The sequence below is a fragment of the Eleutherodactylus coqui genome, chromosome 5 (assembly GCF_035609145.1).
Source record: "Eleutherodactylus coqui strain aEleCoq1 chromosome 5, aEleCoq1.hap1, whole genome shotgun sequence".
NCBI lineage: Eukaryota > Metazoa > Chordata > Amphibia > Anura > Eleutherodactylidae > Eleutherodactylus > Eleutherodactylus coqui.
In genome coordinates this window covers 142,865,981-142,891,679 of record NC_089841.1, presented here as the reverse complement: position 1 = coordinate 142,891,679, position 25,699 = coordinate 142,865,981, and the positions used below count along the sequence as shown (strand labels likewise).

Sequence of the window (25,699 nt, the reverse complement as noted above, 5' to 3'; positions counted from 1 at the left end):
GCAATGTCTTTTCATGCCCCATTGAAAACAATGGGCGAGACGTTCCGAGGGAATGCGTTAAGATAGGACGTGCAACGATTTTTCCCTGCACTATGATGCAGGAGAAAAAAACAAAACAAAAAAGCTCATGCATATGACCTCATTCGAAAGAATGGGGTTTATATTCGTGTACTATTAGTGTGTTTTGCAATGCACAAATTGTGTGATTTTCTCTGAAAGAGGCCTAAATCTATAATCTAGAGAGGTCTTCGTGAATATAAACAACAATGGTTTGCATCTGAAGATAAATCTTGTGCAAGATCCCAATACACAGCCTCTTCTCATAACTCTTCCCACATAACTCTTCTCCACCACCTTACCTCTCTTCCCCACCCCCTCCAAATCCCATCAGCTTTTCTAAGATGCCTCCATGCAACCAGCACTTGATGTGAACTATCCATCATACATATATATCAGACAATCTTCCTCAAATTTACTCAGACTCTTTTATATATCATGCTTTCCAAGGATATAACCTCTTATCTTTGCAACAAAATCTCCTACTGTATGAAGGGGGTGGGGGTCATCCGGTTACATTCAAAGGGCAGTAATTAACTTCCATGGCTGGTGCAGTGCTCTTTGAGTTCCCAAAATAGTATGCCTACCCACAATACCCAATATACAAATTCTGGAATTATGGCCAATATCGACAAGATATATATTTCATTATCTCTAATACCTCATTCAAAAAATTCACGTACTTTTACACAATCGCAGACTACCTGAATTAAATCTGCACCATCCATATAATATTTTGGACAGTCTGAGTTTATTCTAATGCCCATGTTAAACAGCTTTAATGGAGTATAATAAACTCTATACAGTAAATGCAATTTTTCAGAGTCCAAGGCTGCAAAACTGATTTAACAGTGTGGATGGATAATGACTGCGAACATACTGCGAAAAGCAACAAGGAGCTTTTTAAGGCAAAGAAATGCAGGGAATTTGAATTAAAATGGTTATCCTACGAACCCTAAACCAAAGTACTGCCATTCATACAGTAATGCTGTACAATGGTATACCTATCACTAGATATAACAAATCACTATTGTTCTTCTATTTTCCATTCCTTCTTCCCCCACTGGTGTCGCCTACCCATACCTGGCATACGCATGGGTAGCACCATGGCACTACATGATCTTCAGTAAGCTGTATCTTCTCATATTTGCTGAATATTCTCCCATTGCCAAGATGCACAAGAAGTAGTGTGTAAACCTGGACATTCAACCTGCTGTCCCCATAAACATGCCTGTGTGTTCATTTTACCGCTTGTAGGAGGAAGAGAATGCCTTTGCACATGCTCGCCTTCATCTCTTCTAACAGCCAAAGATGACGCTAACAATTATGTGAAAGCCTGTTTATGAGTGGGGGTTCCTCTGCACCGTCCAAAGCTAGGTAAGTAAGAGCAGCAATGGGGCATCCCTGTTCACCACTAAACACATAGGAAGAAGGACGCAGTATGAGGGCGTGAGTTGAAACACTAGGGGGTTCTTACTACAAATTTTGATTTCTCATCTCTCTGCAAAGAAAGGCTTTTGCCATTTTGGAAATTATTATATGTGTTGAGCGAGTAATATAGAGTGGCCTTTCAACCTAATCTGGGTAATCTTCCAAGAACATTGCATTTGATAATATAGCCTATTGTTAAAGCATCTACATTAGTTTGTAATTTCAGGTTCAGTATGTTTTAGGGACTTGGAAGTAATGGCACTACAACTTTAGTTTGTTCTATATCCAGACTATACTGCAGCCCCATGACCACAATACCCACTTTCTCGCTAAATCAAATCATGTGATTCACCACAATTTTCAAAATTACTGTATATACTCGAGTATAAGCCTAGTTTTTCAGCACATTTTTTTGTGCTGAAAAATCCCCCCTCGGCTTATACTCGAGTCAGGGAAGGCTTAAAAAAACCCCTCTATACTCCACTCCCAGCCGAAGTCTGTGTCACCGGTGGCGGTGCGGCAGGCTGTTTGAATTCTCTCCACTATCATCCGCCGCCGTCCTCTTTGCTCGGCTCTGTCATCCCCCTTGGATCGAGTTCCAGCTGTGATCGGCTGGCGCTCAATCCAATCACAGCGCTTACTAACACAGCACTGACAGAGCCAAGCAGAGAGGATGGCGGGGGATGACAGCAGGGAGAATTCAAGCAGCTTGTCGCACAGACACAGACGCCGGCTGGGAGGAGAGTATGGAGGTTTTTTCTTTACCTAGTGTATACTCTAGTATAGCTCGGCTTATACTCAAGTCAATAAGTTTTCCCAGTTTTTTGTGGTGAAACTTATTGTCTCAGCTTATACTCGGGTCGGCTAATACTAGAGTATATACGGTATTTGAATACTGCTTCATATATTCATTAACTTGCCTTTAATTCTTTACTCAAAAACATATTTTAAACGGTTAAGGCGCCTTTCACATCTGTGTTTGGCCTCTGTTATGACCTTCCATTACACTGTTCCATTTTTGGAACAGAAAGTGAAGTTAAAATAAATTTTAAACAGATTGGTTTTTTTCCCATTGAAATCAATGATAGAAAAAACAACAACCGAAAAAACAGAAAGATTTCTATTTTAATCCATGCAGTTTGATTTTTTTTCAGGACCAATAAAGCTGCAGACTGCATTTTTTGGTCATGTAAAAAAAAAAACAGAAGTCAAACAGAACGGATTCAAATAGAAACACTTCAGTTTTTTTCCCCCATTATTGATTTCAATTGGAAAAAAACCGAATCCGTTTAAATTCAGTTTCGCTGTTCCAAAAATGGAACAGAGATACGAAAAGCCCTAACAGAGCCAAAACACAGATGTGAAAGCGGTCTTACACATGCTTGCCATTAAGTGGAATTATTGCCTTCCAGCTATATTAAGAATTTATTCTACTTACTTTAGGAGATGTGTTCATTTTCCACTTTTCAGCCAAATGGAGACAGAATTTTAATGCATGAATTTTATCAGGTCCTAGAACAAATCCAAAGTCATTATTAATTTATCCAAAATAAAAAAAAATGCATTGATAAAGTCATTAACATATAACCGCAAAAAGTAACTAACCAGTTGGAAGTTCTTGTGCAATCCTATGAGCAATAGCTACTGCCCACTCTGGGTTACTGATAGACTGGAGGTACGACTGAATAGCGAGCACAGTCTTAGCAGTTTCTTTGTTGATAAGAGAAGAACATTCATTATTCTTCAGTTTCAATGCTTTGGGTCGTAAACTTTTCTCAAAAACATGCTTCACTGCTGTCATGTACAGAGTATCCAGTGAAACCTAAATGTGCAAAACCAGTGTCAGACACAGACAAATGCACAGCTGGACAACTTACATAAAATGTTTGTAGATTCTACAATCACTTCAACACATTCATATGACAGCATTTTATGTTTAAAGGAAAACGTTCTTAGTCAAGATTCCCCCCCCAAAAAAACAAAAAAAAACAAGACTACCAAATTGTTGCAATTTGAATGTCAAGCAAAAAAAAAAAAAGAAGCCAGCCATAAGACATGGTCAGTTATATTGAATTTTTATAGAAAACTGAGGATTTTGGTAGGCATTTTAATTAAACTGTGTAAAAGCACTTAATTTCAAGTGGGCCTACAAGGGCCTCGTATCAGACCCTTAGGCAGATCTATTTTAGAAAAATGCTTAATAGTAAAATAAGAATTCTAGAGCATCTTTTCTTAGAGTTCTATGTTGTGCTGTTCCTCTGCTATTCCTCCTAGAAATGAATGAGAAAATGTACATCTGTCTCTCAATAGTTGGGGGCATGTCTCTACACTGTGTGACACAGTGCAAGCTGTGATGCCAGTGGTGGATCATGCAGGAACACACCCCTTGGACAAGAGGAATGGTAATACCTAGGTGTCAATTTATTCAGAATATTTAAAAATATTCAGGAAGAATAACAAAGTAACGGTACAGCAGAGCATGATAAGAAAAGATGCTTTAGAATTGTTGCTTTATGGAGAAAACAAGTATTTACAAAAACAGACGAGTTAGGCATGATCTATGGTGGGCCGCATTACAGATTTATCTGCTAGAAGCACGGCTTCTAAAGCCCCATTTAGATGGGACGAATGTCGGGCAAACAATGCCAGACACTCGTCCCTGCATACACACGCTCCCGTACTATTGCAAGGGAGCTAGGATCACTGGCTCACTCACGGAGCGGCCAGCAGGGGGGCGGGAGGAGATTTTTCTCTTCGCACTTCCCCACCCCTCTCCATTGACTTAACATAGCGGCCGTTCAATATTGAACAGCTACTATTTACACTGAATGATGATCGTTCAAGCTCATCGTCCAAGGTTTATGCAGCATAAATGATGAGCTGAACAATGATCGTTCAGTGTAAATAGCAGCCGTTCAGTACTGAACAATCCCTATGTTAAGTCAATGGAGAGGGGTGGGGGAAAGCAAGGAGAGAAATCTCCGGCAGCTGCCCCGCTGTGAGCCAGCGATACTAGCTCACAAGCTCACAAGGGAGTATGCGAAGGGAGGAGTATCGAGCATCGTTTGCCCGACAGTCGTCCCATGTAAATGAGCCTGTAGGGAGAACACAATAACAGCGCTATTCGGCTTTGACAATAAGATGTAAGGATCATGTGTTCTCTCTATTTTTTGGACTGTAGTAAAATAATTTAAAATGGTACAAATCTTAAAAAAAAACCCCAAAAAACAAAACATGACTTTTAAACTCAATACCAAAAATAAACCATACTGGATAACTGCAAAACTCACCTTCATAAGTTTGGAAATTAGAAGCAGTGTTGGGAATGACTCTTCACTTAGCTCAGAGGCTGAAACAAAAGGGAATGTAAGAAAAAAAATTGTATAAAAAATAATAGAGTTCTAAAGGCCAACGGTTGTTAGATAAAACATGCAGCACTTACAAATAACGCTCCAAAAAGTTGTCGATGTTGTGAAGAAAAGTAAATGAAAAGGTAGTCTTATATGTGCAGCGCTTGACATTGCGATATCATGCTCTAAAATATACTGATGTTCAATATCAGCCGGAGGTGCAACTCTCTTATATGATTTAAGAAGATTAACCAAACTTAATGCCTGCAAGAATAAGGAGAACATTACAATTTATATAGCTATGATGAAAAAAAAAAAAAAAAGACACAAAAAACCCCCAAACATAATCAAGATTACGAATCTGGTAGTACTTCAGATGCATGTGTTAGGATGTGAACTGTAGCAAGAATATAAGTGCCAGGCACATGGCTTCAGTTTTGGGCTTTTCATAATAAAGCTCAAAATATATGCTTTCAAATGACACAACGCTCGTTATTCTAGGTGCAATATCTGGGGCACAGCACTTGTTGGAAGTTGGGTTTTACAACATGAAAAGTTTTACTTCTTTATTCTACAGGGAAATTTATGAAGACTTGTTTCATGTCAGTCTTAATCTGAAATGCACTGGACCATGACGCACCAAATTTATTAAGAGGCACACAATTCTTAATGAATTTGACATATTTGAAGGCCGTCTAAGCAACAGAAAATCAAATTTATGCCAGCTGCGAGCTGGTGTAGACTTGTGCTATAACCTACTCCAGTTGCTGGTGTAAATTATAGTAAATTTCTCAGGCTCCAGGAGGATCTGCCCCCTTTAGCCAATTAGGCGAGTTCTCCTTAAATGGAAGTGTTCAAACTAAGGCTGGGCAAATACCCGTTTCCCTGAAAATAAGGGGTACCCTGAAAATAAACCCTAGCATGATTTTCCAGGATTTTTGAAGATGCAAAATGATTTTTCAGCATTTGCGAGGATGCTGGTAATATAAGCCCTACTCCAAAATTAAGCCCTGCTTACAGTTAATTAAAAAGGTCAATTAAAATAGTGTCCAGGCAGCTATACATGTAAAAAAGTTAAGTCTTTTTGAGCAAAAATTAATATAAGACACAGTCTTATTTTCAGGGAAACAGGGTATCTGTCTGCGATGATTTAGTGAATCCTGCACTGAGCAGGGGGTTGGACCTGATGACCGTGGAGGGTCCCTTCCAACTCTGCCAGTCTATGATCACCCAATTTTTAAAAAGGCTACTCCAATGATTTTTTTTTTTAAATCACTCATTATACAGCTATCCCCCCAGTATATACAAGTGAGCTAATGATACCTTGGTTAGTTATTTCTTTCTGTCTGAATTGCCCAGCCTTTTTTTCCTCAGATGTTCATGTGATCTCACTTCAGACCAGCTAGGATTTACTTGGAAAATTGATTCATTTTCTAGTCAGTTTCTCAGTCTATATGATGCAGTTTCACCTATCACTGAAACTGTGTGGACGGTGACACAGTCTCATGTCACAGTTACTGATAATCACACAGTTCCGGTCACACAGTTATAATAGAGTAGATCACAGCTCATCCTCCTCATTGTATATTTATGGTCTGTAACTGTTTTAGGTGAGTACAGAAGGTAATATTCAAACTGTCCTCCCCTGCAGGCAAAAATGGTATAGTCTCTGCTAGGGCTCTGCTGACGCATCATGGGACTGATTGAAAGTTAAAAAATCTTACTCTCAAGATGGTGTCTGACAAGCGTCAGACTGGCATAAAAGTGGCAAGAATACACAGAGGAGACCTCCAGAGTGTGACAGGCAATCGTGTGAAGAGATGGAAAAATTTTTTTTTTTTTTCTACCTGAACACTGGAACGAAGGCATTGAAAAATTCTTCCTGTCTGTATTTATGGGAGGGAGAAGCTGTAAGTGACATCCGGAAGAAAAATCATAGTCTATATTACTGTTATCTCTACCCCTATACAGCCTAAAATACCATTTTGGACCCAGTTCTGTTCAATAAATTATATCTATCTATCTATCTATCTATCTATCTACACACACACACATACATACACAATCACACACACACACACACTAATTTTATATTATATGACATATACACACACACTAGCTGATATACCGGGCTTCGCCCGTGTTAATTTGGTGTTCACGTGGAAAATCTTATGAAGTCGTGGTTACTTAGAGATACCGGGAAAAACATACGTTCACCATTTTGCATAGTTCTCTGCGTTACCCAGGAAACACCACGTGGAGGTAACCATGCAACGTTTCCTTTATATAAAATTACATCAGGAAGTGAGAGAATTAGATTCCATACGTAAAATTTGGACGCTAATTCTATTGCACTTAGAATTGAATAATCAAGTTGGGACCCATTAACTTTTCCTATTGATGACATAATCAATGCCCATGCCAAATTTCAAGTTTCTATGACATCGGGAAGTGAGGGAATTAGATTTCGTACGTAAAATGTGTACGCTAATTCTTTTGCGCTTAGAATTGAACAATCGAGGTGGGACCCATTAATTTTTTCTATTTATGGCATAATCAATGCCGTTCCAAATTTCATGTTTCTATGACACCAAGAAGTGAGAGAATTAGATTCTGTACGTAAAATTTGGACGCTAGTTCGTTTGCTCTAGAATTAAATAATCGAGTTGGGACCCATTAACTTTACCTATTTATGACATTCAATGCTTATGGCAAATTTCATGTTTCTATGACATTGGGAAGTGAGAGATTTAGATTATGTACATAAAATTTGGACGCTAATTATTTTGCACTAGAATTAAATAATCGAGTTGGGACCCATTAACTTTTCCTATTTATGACATAATCCATGCTCGTGCCAAATTTCATGTTTCTATGACACCGGAAAATGAGAAAAATACATTCCGTACATAAAATTTGGACGCTAATTCTTTTGCGCATAGAATTGAATAATTGAGTTGGGACCCATTAGCCTTTCCTATTTATGACAATCAATGCTCGTGCCAAATTTCACGTTTCTATGACACCGGAAAGAGAGAAAAATACATTCCGTACATAAAATTTGGATGCTAATTCTTTTGCGCATAGAAATTAAATAATCGAGTTGGGACCTATTAGCTTTTTCTATTTATGACATAATCCATGCTCGTGCCAAATTTCACGTTTCTATGACACCGGAAAGTGAGAAAATTACATTCCGTACGCAAAATGTGGACGCTAATTCTTTTTTGCGCATAGAATTGAATAATCGAGTTGGGACCCATTAGCTTTTCCTATTTATGACAATCAATGCTCCTGCCAAATTTCGAGTTTCTATGACACCGGGAAGTGAGAGAATTAGATTCCATACGTAAATTTTGGACGTTAATTCTTTTACGCTTAAAATTGAATAATCGAGTTGGGACCCATTAGCTTTTCCTATTTATGACATATTCAATGCCCGTGCCAAATTTTAAGATTCTATGACATTGGGAAGTGAGAGATTTAGATTATGTACGTTAAATTTCGACGCTAATTCTTTTGCGCTAGAATTGAATAATCGCGTTGGGACCCAATTACTTTTCCTATTTTGGAGATAATCTATGCTTGTGCCAAAATTCATGCTTCTACGACATCAGGAAGTTGGAGAACGTTTGGCGAGTCAGTCAGTCAGTCAATCAGTGAGTGAGTGAGTCAGGCAGTCAGTGAGTGAGTGAGTCAGCGAGGGCTTTCCTCATTATCTATCTATATATAACACACACTAGAAATGTCATCATAAGGACATATGGTTTAAGGCTTTAACCCCTTAGTGACGAAGCCTGTTTGCGCCTTAGTGACGGAGCCAAATTTTGGAAATCTGACATGCGTCGTTCAACGTAGCATAACTCCATAAAGGCTTTACATATCCAAGTGATTCTGACATTGTTTTTTCACCACATGTTGTACTTCATTTAGGTTGTAAAAAGAGACCGATATAATTTGTGTATATTTATTAAAAGTACCAATATTGGAAAAATTTTGAAAAAATTGTCATTTTTTCACATTTTCAACCATAATAGCTCAAATATGTCCAAACATACTGTACAAATTTTTGATAAGATATATATTTCCATCTGTTTACTTTATTCTGAATGCACACTTGAAAAACTTTTGTGTTTTTTTTAACCATTTAGAGGACATACAAATTTAACATTACTTTTCAGCATTTTGAGGAACACTTTGCTTTCCTGCACCAAACCAAGTTTGCAAAGGCTCATGAGTGTCAGAATAATAGATACCCCCTCAAATGACCCCATTTTAAAAACTACACCCCTTAATGTATTTACTGAGGGGTGTCATGAGTATTTTGACCCCACCAGTTTTTTTCAGGAATTAATTCAATTTAGAGGAGAAAAAATAAAATTTCATATTTTTGCAAATATGTCATTTTAAAGACATATTTTTTTCCTATAGAGCCCATGAAAATGAGGATTTACACACCAAAATGGATACCCCCGTTTCTCCCGTGTTCAGAAATATACCCATTGTGGCCCTAATCTCATGTCTGGATGCACAACGGGACCCAAAATGAAAGGAGTAGTCGGTGTCTTTCAGAACATAAATTTTGCTTGAAGGCGTTTTAGGCCCCATAGCACTTTTGTAGAGCTCTTGAGCGGCCAAAACCAAAGAGAGCCCCCACCAGTGACCCCATTTTGAAAACTAGACCCCTTAACGAATTTATCTAGGGGTGTACTGCCCATTTTGACCCCACAGTTTTTGAATGAATTCAAGCAAAAGCAAAAGGAAAAAATTGTGATTTTCGTTTTTTTGTCAATTCTGTCATTTTAAAAACAGCTTTTTTTGTACAGCACACACATGAATGGAGCCTTGCACCCCAAAATGGATACCCCTGTTTCTCCCGTGTTCAGAGACATACCCATTGTGGCCCTAATCTTATGTCTGGATGCACAACGGGGACCAAAACCAAAGGAGTAGTCGGTGGTTTTCAGAACATACATTTTCCTTGAAGGCGTTTTAGGCCCCATAGCACATTTGTAGAGCTCTTGAGCGGCCCAAATCAAAGAGAACCCCCACAAGTAACCCCATTTTGAAAACTAGACCCCTTAACGAATTTATCTAGGGGTGTACTGCCCATTTTGACCCTACAGTTTTTGAATGAATTCAAGCAAAAGCAAAAAATTGTGATTTTCGTTTTTTTGTCAATTGTCATTTTAAAAACAGCTTTTTTTGTACAGCACACACATGAATGAAGACTTGCACCCCAAAATAGATACCCCAGTTTGTCCCGTGTTCAGAAACATACCTATTGTGGCCCTAATCTTTTGTCTGGATGCACAACGGGGCCCAAAATGAAAGGAGTAATCGGTGGCTTTCAGAACAGAAATTTAGCATGAAGGTGATTTAGGCCCCATTGCCTACTTGTAGAGCCCTTGAGCGGCCAAAACGACAGAGAGCCCCCACAAATGACCCCATTTTGAAAACTAGACCCCCTAACGAATTTATCTAGGGGTGTACTGTGTATTTTTACACTACAATTTTTGAATAAATCTAAGCAAAGCAGTAGGAGAAAAATTACAATTTTCATTATTTCGGCAGTTGTATCAATTTAAAAACAGGTTTTTTTGTACAGCACACATAGGAATGAAGACTTTCACCCCAAAATGGATACCCCCGTTTGTCCCGTGTTCAGAACCATAACCCTTGTAACCCTAATCTACTTAAAGGACACATGGCTAGGCCTATAATGGATGGAGCACCCGTTGGATTTCAGGGTACAACGGTATAAATTCCAGGCCCCATTGCCCACTTATAGAGCCATTGAGCGTCCAAAACGATAAAACCTCCCCACAAATGACCCCATTTTAAAAACTAGACCCCTTAATGAATTCATCTAGGGGTGTATTGCGTATTTTGACCCCACAGTATTTGAATAAATCTAAGCAAAGCAGAAGGAAAAAATTACGATTTTCATTTTTTTGGCAATTTTGTCAATTTAAAAACAGTTTTTTTTGTACAGTGTACATAGGAATGAAGACGTTCACCCCAAAATGGATACCCCCGTTTGTCCCGTGTTCAGAAACATACCCATTGTGGCCCTAATCTACTTACAGGAAACATGGCAAGGCCTATAATGGAGGGAACACCCGTTGGATTGCAGGGCACAACTGAATACATTCCAGGCCCCATTGCCCACTTGTACGGAATAAAAATTGACACCTTAAAAAAATATCCCCCCACACACACACACACCCACCCCTACCGCTCCGCCCTTTTCGGCGTTACCCAAATCTTAGATAAAAGTAATAATGTGAACTGTGTAATATTTCCAAAGACAAGGGTAATTACGGAGGCTGGTTGGGATGGGTACATGGGGCTATAAAACCGGGTATCCCCCTCCTCTCATGCTTTTTGGGGGTAATTTTTGACCTCAGTAGCGGGTATGGGGTGTAAAAAGTGGCGCTCTGTGAGTCTCCGTAAGCTTAATGAGATGCGGCGGTCTCACACAGAAGGCGCTCAACAAGCTGCTCCTGGAACTGCAGGAAGGCGAACGTTCCCGGGGCTTCTTGTAAATTGCGTATTACAGGTAGCGGTCTGAATAACGCCGGGCTCACATGGCTGTAGGTGGAATCTGCTTGCGGAGGCCCGCAGCGGATCCCATCTGTGAGCCCGGCTGTGACCCTGCGTACGGCCGCGTAATGTACTGCGCATAACTGCCTACTCACACAGGCGGTCATACGCAGTATATATATTTTTCTTTGTTTGTATTTTCCGCACCGTCGCTTAGCGATGACGCGGGTACCCGCAGCCCGTATACAAGGTAGTTGCGTATGGGCAGCGGGTATATCCGCGACCATGGAGCACAATAGGCTCTATGTTGCAGATATCCGCGGTAAAATAGAACCTGCTGCGTTCTCTTTTCTGCGAGTGGATTACGCAATTCCGACCCACTGTGAGCGGAATTGGGTAATCCAATGCGATTGATCTGCGTATTACCGCGGATCAGACGCATGCGGAATCCGTAATTCCTATCCGGTCATGTGAGACCGACCTAAGGTAGATCGCTACCTTTTTTTCACGTGACCGGGGACCGCCCAACGAGGCCACCCGTCACTGCTCCGGCTCTCGGTGACCGTTGGTCACTGGGAGCAAGGAGATTTTAAATTTCCTGGGCTCCCCGACTCCTACGCATGTGTCCGATGTTTTACCGGCGGTCGCATGCGCAGAATCCGGGAAAGTTCACGGAAGAAGATTGTGTCGGGGCGCAAATACGGAGGCCTCCGGCAAAAAGTTTCATCTCCTCTCACCGATCGCATCAGTGAGGGGAGATGAACCTTCACCTTTTTTTTACTTTTACGTGATCGCCATTATCCATTGGATAACGGCGAACACGTGATCAGGAACCACTCACCGCGGCCCCCCGTGAAATCTACAGGCTCTCGGCTAAGTTTTGTAGCCAGGAGCAGGGAGATTTTAAATTACCACGGCTTTTGCGCATGCACCTGCCATATTGGCGACGGGCGCGTGCGCAGAAGCTGGGGTAAGGTCCGCGGATAAATCCGCGGGCCTTAGGTACGTCATTTCATCCTCCCTCACGCATATGATCCGTGGGGGGAGATGAAACGCAAGTTTTTTCAACTTTTTAAAACTTTTTTTATTTAACTTTTTGCACTTTTTTTTTTTTACTTTTTACCCCTTTTTTTATTTTTATTTTTTAACTTTTTGCACTTTTTTTTTTACTTTACATGATCACTGTCATCCATTGGATGACAGTGATCATGTCCCCAGTGACATCCCTCTGCTCTTGGCTACACATGGCAGCCAAGAGCAGAGGGATTTTGAATTTCCCGGGGCTCGAGCCCCTCTGTGCACGCGCCCGATGTCAATCATCGGGCGCGCATGCGCAGAGCGGGATTTCGGGTCCCGGGACATCGGGACATCGCAGAGGACCGGGGGTGAGTATTTTCACCTCCCCTCATGGATCGGATCCATGAGGGGAGGTGAAACCTTACGTTTTTTTTACTTTTTCAACTTTTTTGCGATCGCCGCTATCTAATCGATAGCGGCGATCGCGGGCCCGGGGACCGCTCACAGCGGTCCCCGGTAACACCTCCTGGCTCCCGGCTACCTTCAGCAGCCGGGAGCCAGGAGATTTTAAATTTGCCGGGGGCTCCCGGGCTTCTGCGCATGCGCGTGACGTCATCGCCTGGCGCGCATGCGCAGAAGGCCGCCGGCGGGTCCTGGAGGACGAGATCTCCGTGGGACACCGCCGACAAGCCGGGTAAGTAATTTCAGCTGCCCTGGTGGAGCCGATCCAGCAGGGCAGCTGAAGAACTAACTTTTTTGACAGTTTTCTTTACTTTTTTGCGATCGGCGCTAGCCATTGGCTAGCGCCGATCGCAATGCCGGGGGGGACTGCCCGCATCCTGGGATGACAGCTCCATGCTGTCGGCTACCTGCGGGCACCGACAGCATGGAGCTGTCACGTCCTCAGGCAAGTGGGCATCAATCCAAAGAGGATGCATAAAACTACGTCCTCTAGGATTAAGGCCCACTTTCTGAGGACGTAGTTTCCCGATGGGGCAGTCGTTAAGGGGTTAAATGTCAAAATAATTCATTCATCGTTCAGTTTATGAATGACTAAAATCTGAATGATGAATTGACCATGTAAACAAGTAGTCTTTCAACTATGAACGACTGCCTGTTAACTGTGAATGGTAAGATCTACGGACCGCTAAGCCTTCATTCACCAAGCGAAGATTGTTCATGTGTAAAAGCACAGGAATGATCATCGCTGGGAAGACCTGTCGGGCATCTGTGCCTGACAGGTTGTCCCATGTAAAAGGGCCCTAAGGTGCCCTGACAATTGCTTTTCAATGTAGGTTTAATCCCTTAATGCCCAGGGCATACATTTATGTCATGGTTGCGCCGGGTTTGTATTGAGCGGGATCTTTGACAGCTGACACCCGCCTCAAAAAGTGGCAGTCAGCGTGAATAAATACCGCTGTCAATACTGACCCTGACATTTAAATGCCCCAATCAGTGTTTTGGAGTCCAAAACGGACCACCTTGTGATGAGACCATAAATGGTTGTTCAGTTGCCATGGCAGCCTCGGGCGTTCTGAAGGACCTTAGAGAAGACACGACTGATTGCCTACCTGTTAGTATGCAGTGTAATGCACTACAGTATTGTATTATTCTGTATGAGTGATCAAACAATCACAAGCTCAAAGTTAAAAAGCAGTAAGAAAAAGTTTAATTAGAAAAAATTTAAAAGGTCGAATGGGTTTTTTTTTTTAAAAAAAAAACAAAAAAAAACAACCACCCTTTTCTCATATTTATAACTAAAAACAAAACACGTTTGGTACCACTATGTCCATCAAAGTTTGATCTATGAAAAAAAAATTAAATAGAGGGCATTGCAATAATGTGGCCCAGAATAGGGGGCATTAGCAATAATGTGGCCCACAATAGGGGGCATTAGCAATAATATAGCCCACAATAGGGGGCATTAGCAATAATAGGGCCCACAATAGGGGGCATTAGCAATAATAGGGCCCAGAATAGGGGGCATTAGCAATTATAGGGCCCAGTATAGGGGGCATTAGCAATTATAGGGCCCAGAATAGGGGGCATTAGCAATTATAGGGCCCAGAATAGGGGGCATTAGCAATTATAGGGCCCAGAATAGGGGGCATTAGCAATTAAAGGGCCCAGAATAGGGGGCATTAGCAATTATAGGGCCCAGAATAGGGGGCATTAGCAATTATAGGGCCCAGAATAGGGGGCATTAGCAATTATAGGGCCCAGAATAGGGGGCATTAGCAATTATAGGGCCCAGAATAGGGGGCATTAGCAATTATAGGGCCTAGAATAGGGGGCATTAGCAATTATAGGGCCCAGAATAGGGGGCATTAGCAATTATAAGGCCCAGAATAGGGGGCATTAGCAATTATAGGGCCCAGAATAGGGGGCATTAGCAATTATAGGGCCCAGAATAGGGGGCATTAGCAATTATAGGGCCCAGAATAGGGGGCATTAGCAATTATAGGGCCCAGAATAGGGGGCATTAGCAATTATAGGGCCCAGAATAGAGGGCACTAGCAATTATGGGGCCAGAATAGAGGGCACTAGCAATTATGGGGCCAGAATTGAGGGCACTAGCAATTATGGGGCCAGAATTGAGGGCACTAGCAATTATGGGGCCAGAATAGAAGGCACTAGCAATTATGGGGCCAGAATAGAGGGCACTAGCAATTATGGGGCCAGAACAGAGGGCACTAGCAATTATGGGGCCAGAATAGAGGGCACTAGCAATTATGGGGCCAGAATAGAGGTCATTGGCAATTATGGGGCCAGAATAGAGGGCATTAGCAATTATGGGGCCAGAATAGAGGGCATTAGCAATTATGGGGCCAGAATAGAGGGCATTAGCAATTATGGGGCCAGAATAGAGGGCATTAGCAATTATGGGGCCAGAATAGAGGGCATTAGCAATTATGGGGCCAGAATAGAGGGCATTAGCAATTATGGGGCCCGAATAGAGGGCATTAGCAATTATGGGGCCCGAATAGAGGGCATTAGCAATTATGGGGCCAGAATAGAGGGCATTAGCAATTATGGGGCCAGAATAGAGGGCATTAGCAATTATGGGGCCAGAATAGAAAGCATTAGCAATTATGGGGCCAGAATAGAGGGCATTAGCAATTATGGGGCCAGAATAGAAAGCTTTAGCAATTATGGGGCCAGAATAGAGGGCATTAGCAATTATGAGGGCAGAATAGGGGGCATTTTTACTGTGAGGACGGCACTAAAAACAGCACTTACTGCATGGGACCTAATGACTATCTGGGACATTGTGGATTGTGTACATGTGTGGAAAATGTAGGGGAGATGATTGAAAAGCAAGGAGTGAAAGATTTCTGCGTATCGAATTCTGCAGAGACAAATTGGGCTGAGAGGAGCCATTGTGACGGTTTGGGAGCCGATAGAGAAAAGGAAGACCACCACCAATCAGACATGACGCCATCTGTGATCACTGGAGGTAACTGCACTGTAATGAATGTAGAGCTGGTAACTGACAAACTGACTATAATTTAGAGATATACCATTATTATAAAGTGGTCTTGAGCAAGCACCACTACTGTAAGGGGATACAAAGGGCGTAGCTTAACGTAAAAAGGGTATGTTCCGAAAACTCATCACGGCACTCTCCGCATTACTCTCCTCAGTGTTTCCATGGGGTTGGGGAGGTGGGCATGCAGGGCATATGATGGCCCCATCATAATTGACTGCTCCGTACTGTGGGCAGCCTTAATCTGGGCTTGCCTCAGACAGCTACATTGACAGATAAATAAAAAAGTTTGAAAGTGGGGACAAAAAAGAAAAAAGTGTTTTAAAAGAAAAAAGAAAAAGAGCTGCGTCATTAAGAGGCTAAAGGCTCAGGTCCACATCCAGCCAAATGTCTTAGAACCACTTCTCCATAGCCCTACAACCTTGGCTTATGGTTGGCACTAGAGGTTGTTGAATATTTCCATAATTTCTTTTGTAATTCATTAAGGTAAACGAGATCTGTCTGAAAGCAGCAAATGATAGAAGGGAGATGATAGGATATTAAGTAAATAGTTACTAAATTCTTTCTTCAGAGACCCAGCTGTAACCTTTTTAGAAGTAGTACTGAAATTCTCAAAATAGAAGATTTATTAATGTAAAACTTTACTTTGAACACACCTTGTAACATCATACTGTTGCACAATACACGCAGGACTACGCTGTACATGGAAAATGGTATTAATCAAAACAGTAATGTATTTTTGTATTACCTGGCTTAGTGAGATATTGGTATTCTTCTCATCTGCAGCAAGCATCACTTGCAGAGTTCCTTCTATAGTTTCATAATCATAAGGATCCAGCTAAAATAAAGTATTTTACACGCTTTTGTTAATAAAAGACCAATAATTTGTACTCCAATTTTATGTGTAGTGAGAACAGTCAATGACATTTGAGTCTATGGGAAATTAAATGGATTCAAACTCATGCTTAAAATCAACCTTCAAAAGGGTTATCTAATCAATTTCCTCCCAGAACACCCACTAGCCTCCATACATATGTGTTGTCTCTATGTATGTCACTTTGTGTTCCCGCAGTGTCCAATCATGGTGGCAGCATACCAACATATTATGGTGAATGGTGATTACCTGCTGCATTCACACATTGAGTCTATCTCCGAACCTGTTTCTTGACCAACACAAATTGTGGTGGCACTAGGGTAACAGGGGAATCAAAAAGGTTAGTATATAGACAAGTTTACTAGTTTTATATTTTAGGCTGAAAATGTTTTAATTTTCAGGGAAACTCCATTTAACATATACATACCCCTCCTTCAAGTAACCTAGAAATGTAACTAACTAAACTGCAGAAGATGGCTGCAAAAAAATAAATGTAAATTTTTCCTCGAAGATATTTTATTTTTTTTTAAGTAGTACAGCAAAGAAAAAAATATATATTATATAATGAGATTATGCATTTCCAGCTTTTTGAAGGTGGGCAACATTTATACAGGAATGCTACACATGATCTTCCCGATTTAAACACTCATAACTCATGTTTAATGACTTTCAGATGCATAAATTTGATATCAATGCAAACAAACCTCAAAATTTGTTTCAATGCAAGTTCCCTTAGGCACTTGACACACATCAAGCCTATAAATAAGTTCCTGACGTACATGTTGTAGCGCATCACGATTGAGTGGCACAATGGCATCTGTGATGTGTCCTCGCAGCTCATGCATGGTGGGTAGAAAGGGTGGCATGTAGACTATCTTCAACACTCCCCCACAGAAAAAAAAAAAAGAGCGGAATGTGGAGACCGGGGAGGTAGTTCACTAAAGTCACGACCTGCAGGCCAATCTGTTTGAAAAGTCGCCTATTGAGCTCACTTCTAACTTCACCATGAACTTGGGTGGCGGTGTCCTGTCCTGCCAGAAAATGAAACCTGGGATTTCCTGTTCCAGCTACGGCAAAAGCCATATCTGTAGGATGTCTGGGTACGAAATCCCCATGATTGTTTCCTGATGTAAAAAGAAGGGGTTGTTCACTTTTCCTACAGGTTATAGCGCAAAACACATTCACCTTGGGGGAGTCGCACTTCATGCTTCAAGAGGGTTCCCCTCCTCCAGATTCTGATATGTTTGCTTACTCTGTCTGGGAGGTGGAAGGCGGCTTCTTCACTAAAGACTAAAGATTCCACAAAACCATCCGTTTCCATTAGAGTTTGCATACTCTCACAGAAAGAACGGCGCTTCGCTGTGTCGTCCGGTTTCAGGGCCTGTTACATTTACAATTAGTATAGATAACATCGCATACGTTGGCGCAGAATCTTTCACAGTCGGCTGCTCGATGTCCAATACTCTGCTTGCTCCGACGATGGTTTTCTGAGGACTTGTATGAATCTTGCATGGATATGCTCCATTGTTTCCACACTTACTAGTGGATGACAGGATGATTTCCGCTTACAGATGCAACTTTTTTCCTCAAAATTGGAGTACCAATTGTGTGCCCTCTGGGTGTATCTTCACCAAACTTTGTTACTAGCGTACATCATTATCGAACAGACTGGTAGACATGAAAATTAAAACCACAAAACGCTCTCCTGCCTTCATAGACAGGCATTTTGTATTATATCCCCTAAGCAATTACTACGGCAGAATAAAACTTTTTGGGCCTCACTAAGCAAAACGGTCTACCAGTAAGACTGCCCTTGTTGCCCATAGCAACCAATCACAGCGCAACTTTCATTTTACCTCTTGGCTTGAGAAATGAAAGCTACGCTGTGATTGGTTGCAATAAGCTCAGTCTTCTTGTTTGATGGTTTTGCTAAATGAAAAGTTTTGAGTTGGTTTCTTATGATATCAAATTTATATATCGGAGTATAATTGAATGTGAGTGTTTCAAATCGAGAAGATCATTTGTAATCCTGTACGTAGTTCTTATATGGTTCATATATTACCTGTTGTAAAAGGAGGGGAACGCCTAGGCAAGATTAGTTCTGAGGAAGGCGTTTTCTCCTCTAAAATGTCACCAGTAATGAATTTTATTGGTATGCTTTGATATAACAGAGGGTATTTTTTTTAAAGATTTTATTTTTGCATTTAAGATATCAAAAGTACAAGTAAAGGCTATATTTAACAAGTGTTGTGGATTTACTTCGAATACATGTTGGAGTGTCTTCTTGTAGATCTGCATTTTTGTCCTACTCTGGTGTCAGTCTTTTTTTTCCCCCTAAAAAAAAAAGCTAGAAAAAAAAGACTGACGATGGACTGTAAACACACAAGAACAGGTCATTTAAAGGACTAAATGTTGAGAGAGAGACCTCAGGGGGGGAGAGGGAAGGAGGGGAAATCAGTAGTATACAAAAAAATGTTATAAAGATATGTAAAAGGTGGAAAAAGTTTAATAAAAAAACACTTAATTAAAAAAAAAAGAAAAAAAAAGACTGAGTGAAAGAAGCCTAAAAAGGGTTTAAAATACTTTCAAAAAGTCAAACTACAATAATTCTGAATAGACTGAATTGCATTAAAAAATAAAATTGACCAAAATGTTTGAAGTTTCAAGGAGAACAAGGACTGCTTAGAATATTAACATACATTTGACTTTAAGTCTATTGCTCACCATCCTGTATACCCTTCTGTCCAATATTCCTGTTCACCAAATGGCGCACTAAATGTGTGTTTGGGTGTATTTTTTTTTTACCTTATGTAGAATTTCATTAAGACGAACAACAAGGTCTTGGGTGCTATTGAGCAGAGGAATGATGTCTTTTGCTTTCGCCACCAGCTGAGAATGTTTATCAGGATCTACTATAAAATCCCCATGGCTATTCTTCCAACTTAAAAGTAGTACAGTCTCTATGTAAAGCTGGAGGGCAGCATCAGAGTCCAACATAAATGCGCTGGTAAATATGAAGCACAAGTACAATATGTAAATTTTTGACATAAAATCGATAAAAGCAGTTTCTGTATAACGAGCAAGTATTTACCTGCAATACTTCAAAATAAGAGCTGTATCTACATGAGGGTTTTGAACTAACGTGGAAATGAGCTCTTTTTTCTCTTGAGAATTTTGTCTAAAGGCAGACTGAAAAGAAATCTGCAAAACAAATATTTGATTATGTGAAAATGTAAAGGTTTTAATCATGTAACTGTAGATAGAAGAGGCTGCGGTGCTCACCCAAGCCCTGTACCTCTTCGGCTATGTTCACTCGTTTTCGTCTGTGTCCAGTAACTGAAGACTGCCATCATAGAGGTGTATAGAAGCTTCCTATACATTTCTAGGAGGCCGCTTTCAGCTGCCTGAAGCACCCAGCCACGCAAATCAATATTTAAACAATTTTAAAAGACCAAATATCTAATATCCTTAACCAATACAAGAATCGTACTAAACAAAATCTACAAATTTTTATCTGACGACATATTTCTAAAGGAAAAAACAGTACTGTTCCTGAAATGGGAAACAGACCTCTCAAGCCAATTCTCCCTATAAGAATGGCAAACTGCCCTAAAATGGGCCATAAAATCTACAGCACGCACATCCCCACCATGAACAGTACTATAAATTATTGTTCAGATGATACTATACTCGCACATCGCCTAAATGTTGGAGACACTGTGGACAAATAGGGTCACTGCTCCCTTTTTTCTGGAGCTGCCCTCCTAATCTCCATCCTAAGGAAGGTGGTGTTTAAAATATTAAAAACACTCCACCTCTACGCAACTAAAAACAAACCTGGTTTGGCTCTTCTACTGTTAGGGAGAGATAATTTCCCATTGGAATGCAGAACAATTATTTATCTGCCATATACTACACACCACTCGTCTTACAAGAGCATGCAACTGGAAAAGCTATGACGTTTCTGCAATAAAACAAATAGCTTCTATAGTCTAGTCCAACTGCACCAATGAAAAAATGCTGGCAGTCACAAATGGAACATTCGATCCCTTTATATCAAAATGGAACATTTGGCTGACAAATCATCCCTCAACTAACTAGCATACAAATCCCTCCACATACCAGCCTTCCAAATATCTCCATGTCTTAAACCTCCCTCCTTTACCTAATAGACCATTTTGCCATTTAGTAGAAGCCTCCAAGTGGGACACACAAGTTTCTAGTTTCTGGTTCATAGTTGATATCCAGTACTAAAGCGACGAACTACATTAACCTGGCAACTATTTTCTTTTCTTTTGTAAGAAGGAAAATTAGTCTAATGACTATTCAACAATGCATTGCATGTTTAAAATATTTATGTCACGGTACAGAAATTGTATTCTAATGCAACAAATATGTCAACTTTCTGATATTCTTATCAAAAAGTAAACGAGTAAAGACGGCCGAGGTGGTACAGCAATTGGGGTGAGAGCTGCAGTCCCCTCATTCCAGGGATGAGCAGGGGTCTCGTCAGCAGGACCCACACTAATCAATACTTTTGACATGTCTCTAGGACGTGTCAAAAGTCCTCCAAAAGTACAAGTATAAAATATAAAGTTTGGATGACTGATGAACACAACAAAAAATTTACGACTATTTTCCAAAAGTACATGCATTCAAATCAAATGGTAGCCGGGCTATTATAGAAATGATTATAATTTATATGGATTTGTACAACATCACCTGCCAGATATAACTGCTTCAAGATTTTACTTACTCCAATATTGCCAAGCTGGATGCCCCACTCGGCATCAGTAATAATATCCTGAAATTTGATTCTTTCTTCATTTTCATGGTAAACGTGGGCAAGCTGAGCTCCAACCACAGCTACAGCCTATAAAAGAGTTCATCATGATGTATACTTAATGCAATATTCCAAGTTTATGTGTGCGTTCACAAGTAGCAGATTTAGTGTGAATTTCTTGTAGAAGAAAATGTGCATCAAAATCTGTGTCCGTTTCGGTGTCAAAATCCGAACCATTGGTGTGGATTTTTATGCAGATCCGCAACACACATCACCCCTTCAATTGGAACACGTGAACATAACCTATAAATCTTTCCGAACCATTACATTATATGATCTTTAACATACCAAGATCTTGCTGTAATTTTGCCATGTGTTCTTTATGACATCCCAAAGCTTTTCAAACACTTCCTTCTTGGGGAGTAGGGAGCAGTACGCCAGTGCAAGGTTACAATCCACCACTCGACAATTGAAAACCTGTCTCAATCAAATAAATATACCCATCAAACACGATTAAATGACAGAGGCAGGAAAAAAACCATAACCCCACAATAGTGCTGTCTCAAAGAAAAAATTGAATAGAGCGTGATCAGGGGTTAACCCTTATGTGGTATAATCATATTCCCAATCTGCCACCCATCCAACTGTGTTAAAAGAATATTTATAGGGGACACACACACACCACACCACAACACACAATATTCAAAGGCCTTCATCCCCTGGCAGTTTAATCATCCTTACAGCTCTTCCCCCCCCCCCCCCCCACCAGACAGTATAATGATAGTCACAGGCAGGCCAAGGTATAGTTATACTGGGGGGCTACCTTTGAGTATGCTCATATTCACAGGCTTTCCCCAGTATAATCTAAGGCTCGCCCAATATAATTTTAGCACGCTTTTCCCCAGTGTAATGTTAACAGGCTCCGCCCCACCAGTATCCTCAAATTTACAGTCTCCCTCCCTGTCAAGCATGATCATATTCACAGGCTTTCCCCTAAGATAATCACAAAAACAACCACACAAGTCAGGAGCCTGACCATCTGCAATAAGAACTATTGTGGAAGTCAAGACGGCTCACCTAACACCCCCTAATATGCCCTGTATGCCAACTGCACCCCAGGAAAACGAAGAAGTTTTCCACAGAATGGTCTTTTAAACAGAAAAACTTTATTTAATATGTGATTTTCTGATAATACATTCCCTTTAAGGTATGAAAATCCTTAATTTCAGAAAAAAAGGATAAACATTATATTTTTACAGACTTAAATCTTATTAAGATCAACTGTTTGCAGGGCCGATTTCAGTGTGTACAGAAGCAAAAGCAAGCCACTCCATATATTTTGCAGAGGCCTAGGTTGGTATTCCAGGCACTGTTCCCATTGAATACCAAGCTGGGGTGGTGCAAAGTTTAAAGAGTAGTTTGCTTCCAGCTCTGAACACACAGACAGAGGGTGGCAAACATCTGCCATCGGCTAGGATCCAAGTGACATATCCCTGTCAATCAATAATTACTTATACTGAGGTCTAACATGGACAACCCCTTTAATGTTTTGTACTTCTTCTTTTAGGTCATTGTACGATGTGTTTGCCATTTGGTATTTTTTGGTATAAAAACATTAGCATCATCATCCCTTCTCACCTTATGCAATAATGCTACTGCAGTGTTCTTTATTAGTGAAACCGTTTCTTCTCCCATTACTGTTATAAATGTTTTTGCTTCTGCCATCACTTTTTCATCATACAACTAAAAGATAAAACTGGTATAGATTACTGCCTCCTATTTTTAAAAATCATTTGGAGACATTACTGTAAATAGAAATCCACAGACAAAAAGTGTACCTCCAATAATGCTGCATTCCCCAAATTTTTATTAGAAAAGCTGATGGTCTGTAAAAATAGAAAGCCTTTCCTGCAAAGCTCCAGAGTAGCCAGCATCATTGGAGACACTCTTAAAGTCTACCGTTGGAAGGAGAGACCATAGATTCTAAACTTGTATGTTAGCTGACACAAATTTTACTATACCTTTACACTCAAATGATTATCCATATTATTTGACACACCATGTTGTAGACAGGTACCAAATGTCCAAATCATGAGTTGTAGGATAAGTTCACATTGGCTGCACTCCTGCAAATTTTCCAGCAATGCAATGACAGGGGTCTTAGCAGGCAACAGCGCATTTTCTCCTGTTGAATCACAAAAACAATTTGTGATGAATACATTACAAATCCATTTCTTACAAAATACTTGTTAACATAAATGCAATAAAAGTATCATGAGTAAAAACATGTTACGGTTATACAAATTAAAGGCGATTACACTGTAATAGTAAGATTCCACTGAGCCTTCCTTCTCTTTGTTAAACCCTTCACGATCAATATCTGTCTGTCTCACACACGTCATGTGGGCTCGAAGGTTGTGTGCGGTGGGCTCGGGAACGGAGTCCACTCCATACTCTGTAGCTACCCGCTATTTTTGATAGTTTGCAACCGCCGCGATTGGAACTAGCTCTAATAGCAGCAGTTAACGCTTCAGATACCAGGGTTAAAGTTGACTGAATCTAAACAGCTATCTGGAGGGGGTGCGTCTCCCTCTGGTACCTCTGGGATACAATCATGGAGTGCCGATTTCCTAGCATAGCAGCACATAGCCTACTGAAAGCTCCTAGGCATGGTTGTCTAGTAAGGCCTGCTTGTATCAGGGCGTAATAGGCAACACTGAAAAATAACTATATATTGCAAGACTAAAGCATTTATATTTTATTTTCGTTTTTTCATCTCTGCCTTTCAAGAGCCGTAACTTTTTTTATTTTTCCACAGACATAGCTATCTTTTGTTGGGTAAGTTTTGTTTGTTAGTGGTATCATTTATTGCATAAAATGTACTGAAAACCATAAAAAATGTTAAACACTGTGAAATGAAAAAAAAATGTAAATGCTGAAATATGAAGGGGGGAGGGGGATGATGGCGCTCACACTGCAGTTAAAATGACATGAATTTTATTTTGTGGGTCAGTACAATTAGGGCAATACCACATTTATTAAGGGTTATTTCTATGTTTCATTGCTTTTTCACGGCTAAGTGGTGACCCAATAATTATGTATAAATCTTTCAGGGGCCAGTATAGATATCTCTCCCATCATCTGTTTATACCCAGGACTGTGACTGTAACAAGGGGGCGTCCTCTACGTCTAGAGGAAAGAAGGTTTCTACACCAACATAGAAGGGGGTTCTTTACTGTAAGACAAGTGAAACTATGGAACTCTGTCTGAAGACTGGTGATGGCGAACTCGCCAAGAGTGTTTAAAAGGGGCCTGGATGCTTTTCTTGAGCTCTAGGGCTTATTTACACGAGCGTATATCGGCCTGCGTTTTCACGGCTGGTCGATATACGCTTCATCTAAGCAGTCTCCCCCCAGTAGATATGTTTTACGAGTGTTCTATAATATGGAAAAAAAAAATTGTAAAACGTTTAATAAAAATATTTAATTCAAAAAAAGAAGACTTTTCTGGCAATCCCATCAAATTTAAAGGCAAGAATAAGGAGAGCATGCAGCACTATTCTTGCCATCAAAATGATCTAAACGCAGACAAAACCAAAAGGATTCCACTGGAAACCACTCTATGATGTACTTGGACAGCATAAAATGTAAGAACAGAATCTAAACACCACAATATAGAGTCAGGTTTGTGGCATAATTGCTGTAGATGTAAATATATATATATAAAAGCTTATGTGTTTTTAAAAACGCTGTCAAACGTGTTTAAAAACGTATTTCTAAAACGCCACGTTTTTGTAAACGCCTTTGCGGGAGTGGCCTTAAGGCGTGCTTCAGATTTTCAGTTTAGCAAGATACCCTTGCCTCATTGCAGATTTCTCATTGATTTTTTGCAAATAAAATGCAGCACACATGCGGTGCATTCAGAACCATGTCAACAGTGTAAATTACCCACCAGACTTGACCAAAATTACTGTATACAACATTATTACATAAATGTACAAAAAGTGGAATAAAGCAAATACCAGTCTTACCGATAATGTAAGGACTGTTGGCCAGATTCACACAATCCAAAGGATATAGCTTTCTACCTGTAAAGCAAATAGGTTAGTCTTTCTAAATGAAATGCAGATCCTTCTTCGTAAACAATTCTACCAA

General features: G+C 40.4%; 1 protein-coding gene across 1 annotated transcript in view; it reads right to left on the bottom strand.

The window, feature by feature from the left end:
- KNTC1 (kinetochore associated 1) overlaps nucleotides 1-25,699 on the bottom strand; it is a 148,612-nt gene that overhangs the window by 34,737 nt on the left and 88,176 nt on the right. Inside the window, exons 38-49 of the mRNA XM_066603314.1 lie at nucleotides 25,576-25,632; nucleotides 23,567-23,730; nucleotides 23,184-23,288; nucleotides 21,894-22,022; nucleotides 21,519-21,635; nucleotides 19,854-19,963; nucleotides 19,568-19,766; nucleotides 16,637-16,726; nucleotides 4,931-5,102; nucleotides 4,779-4,837; nucleotides 3,094-3,310; nucleotides 2,927-3,000 (exon numbers count right to left, since the gene is read on the bottom strand). Of these exons, the coding sequence (XP_066459411.1) occupies nucleotides 2,927-3,000; nucleotides 3,094-3,310; nucleotides 4,779-4,837; nucleotides 4,931-5,102; nucleotides 16,637-16,726; nucleotides 19,568-19,766; nucleotides 19,854-19,963; nucleotides 21,519-21,635; nucleotides 21,894-22,022; nucleotides 23,184-23,288; nucleotides 23,567-23,730; nucleotides 25,576-25,632 (1,493 nt within the window). The remainder of the gene's footprint in view (nucleotides 1-2,926; nucleotides 3,001-3,093; nucleotides 3,311-4,778; nucleotides 4,838-4,930; nucleotides 5,103-16,636; nucleotides 16,727-19,567; nucleotides 19,767-19,853; nucleotides 19,964-21,518; nucleotides 21,636-21,893; nucleotides 22,023-23,183; nucleotides 23,289-23,566; nucleotides 23,731-25,575; nucleotides 25,633-25,699) is intronic.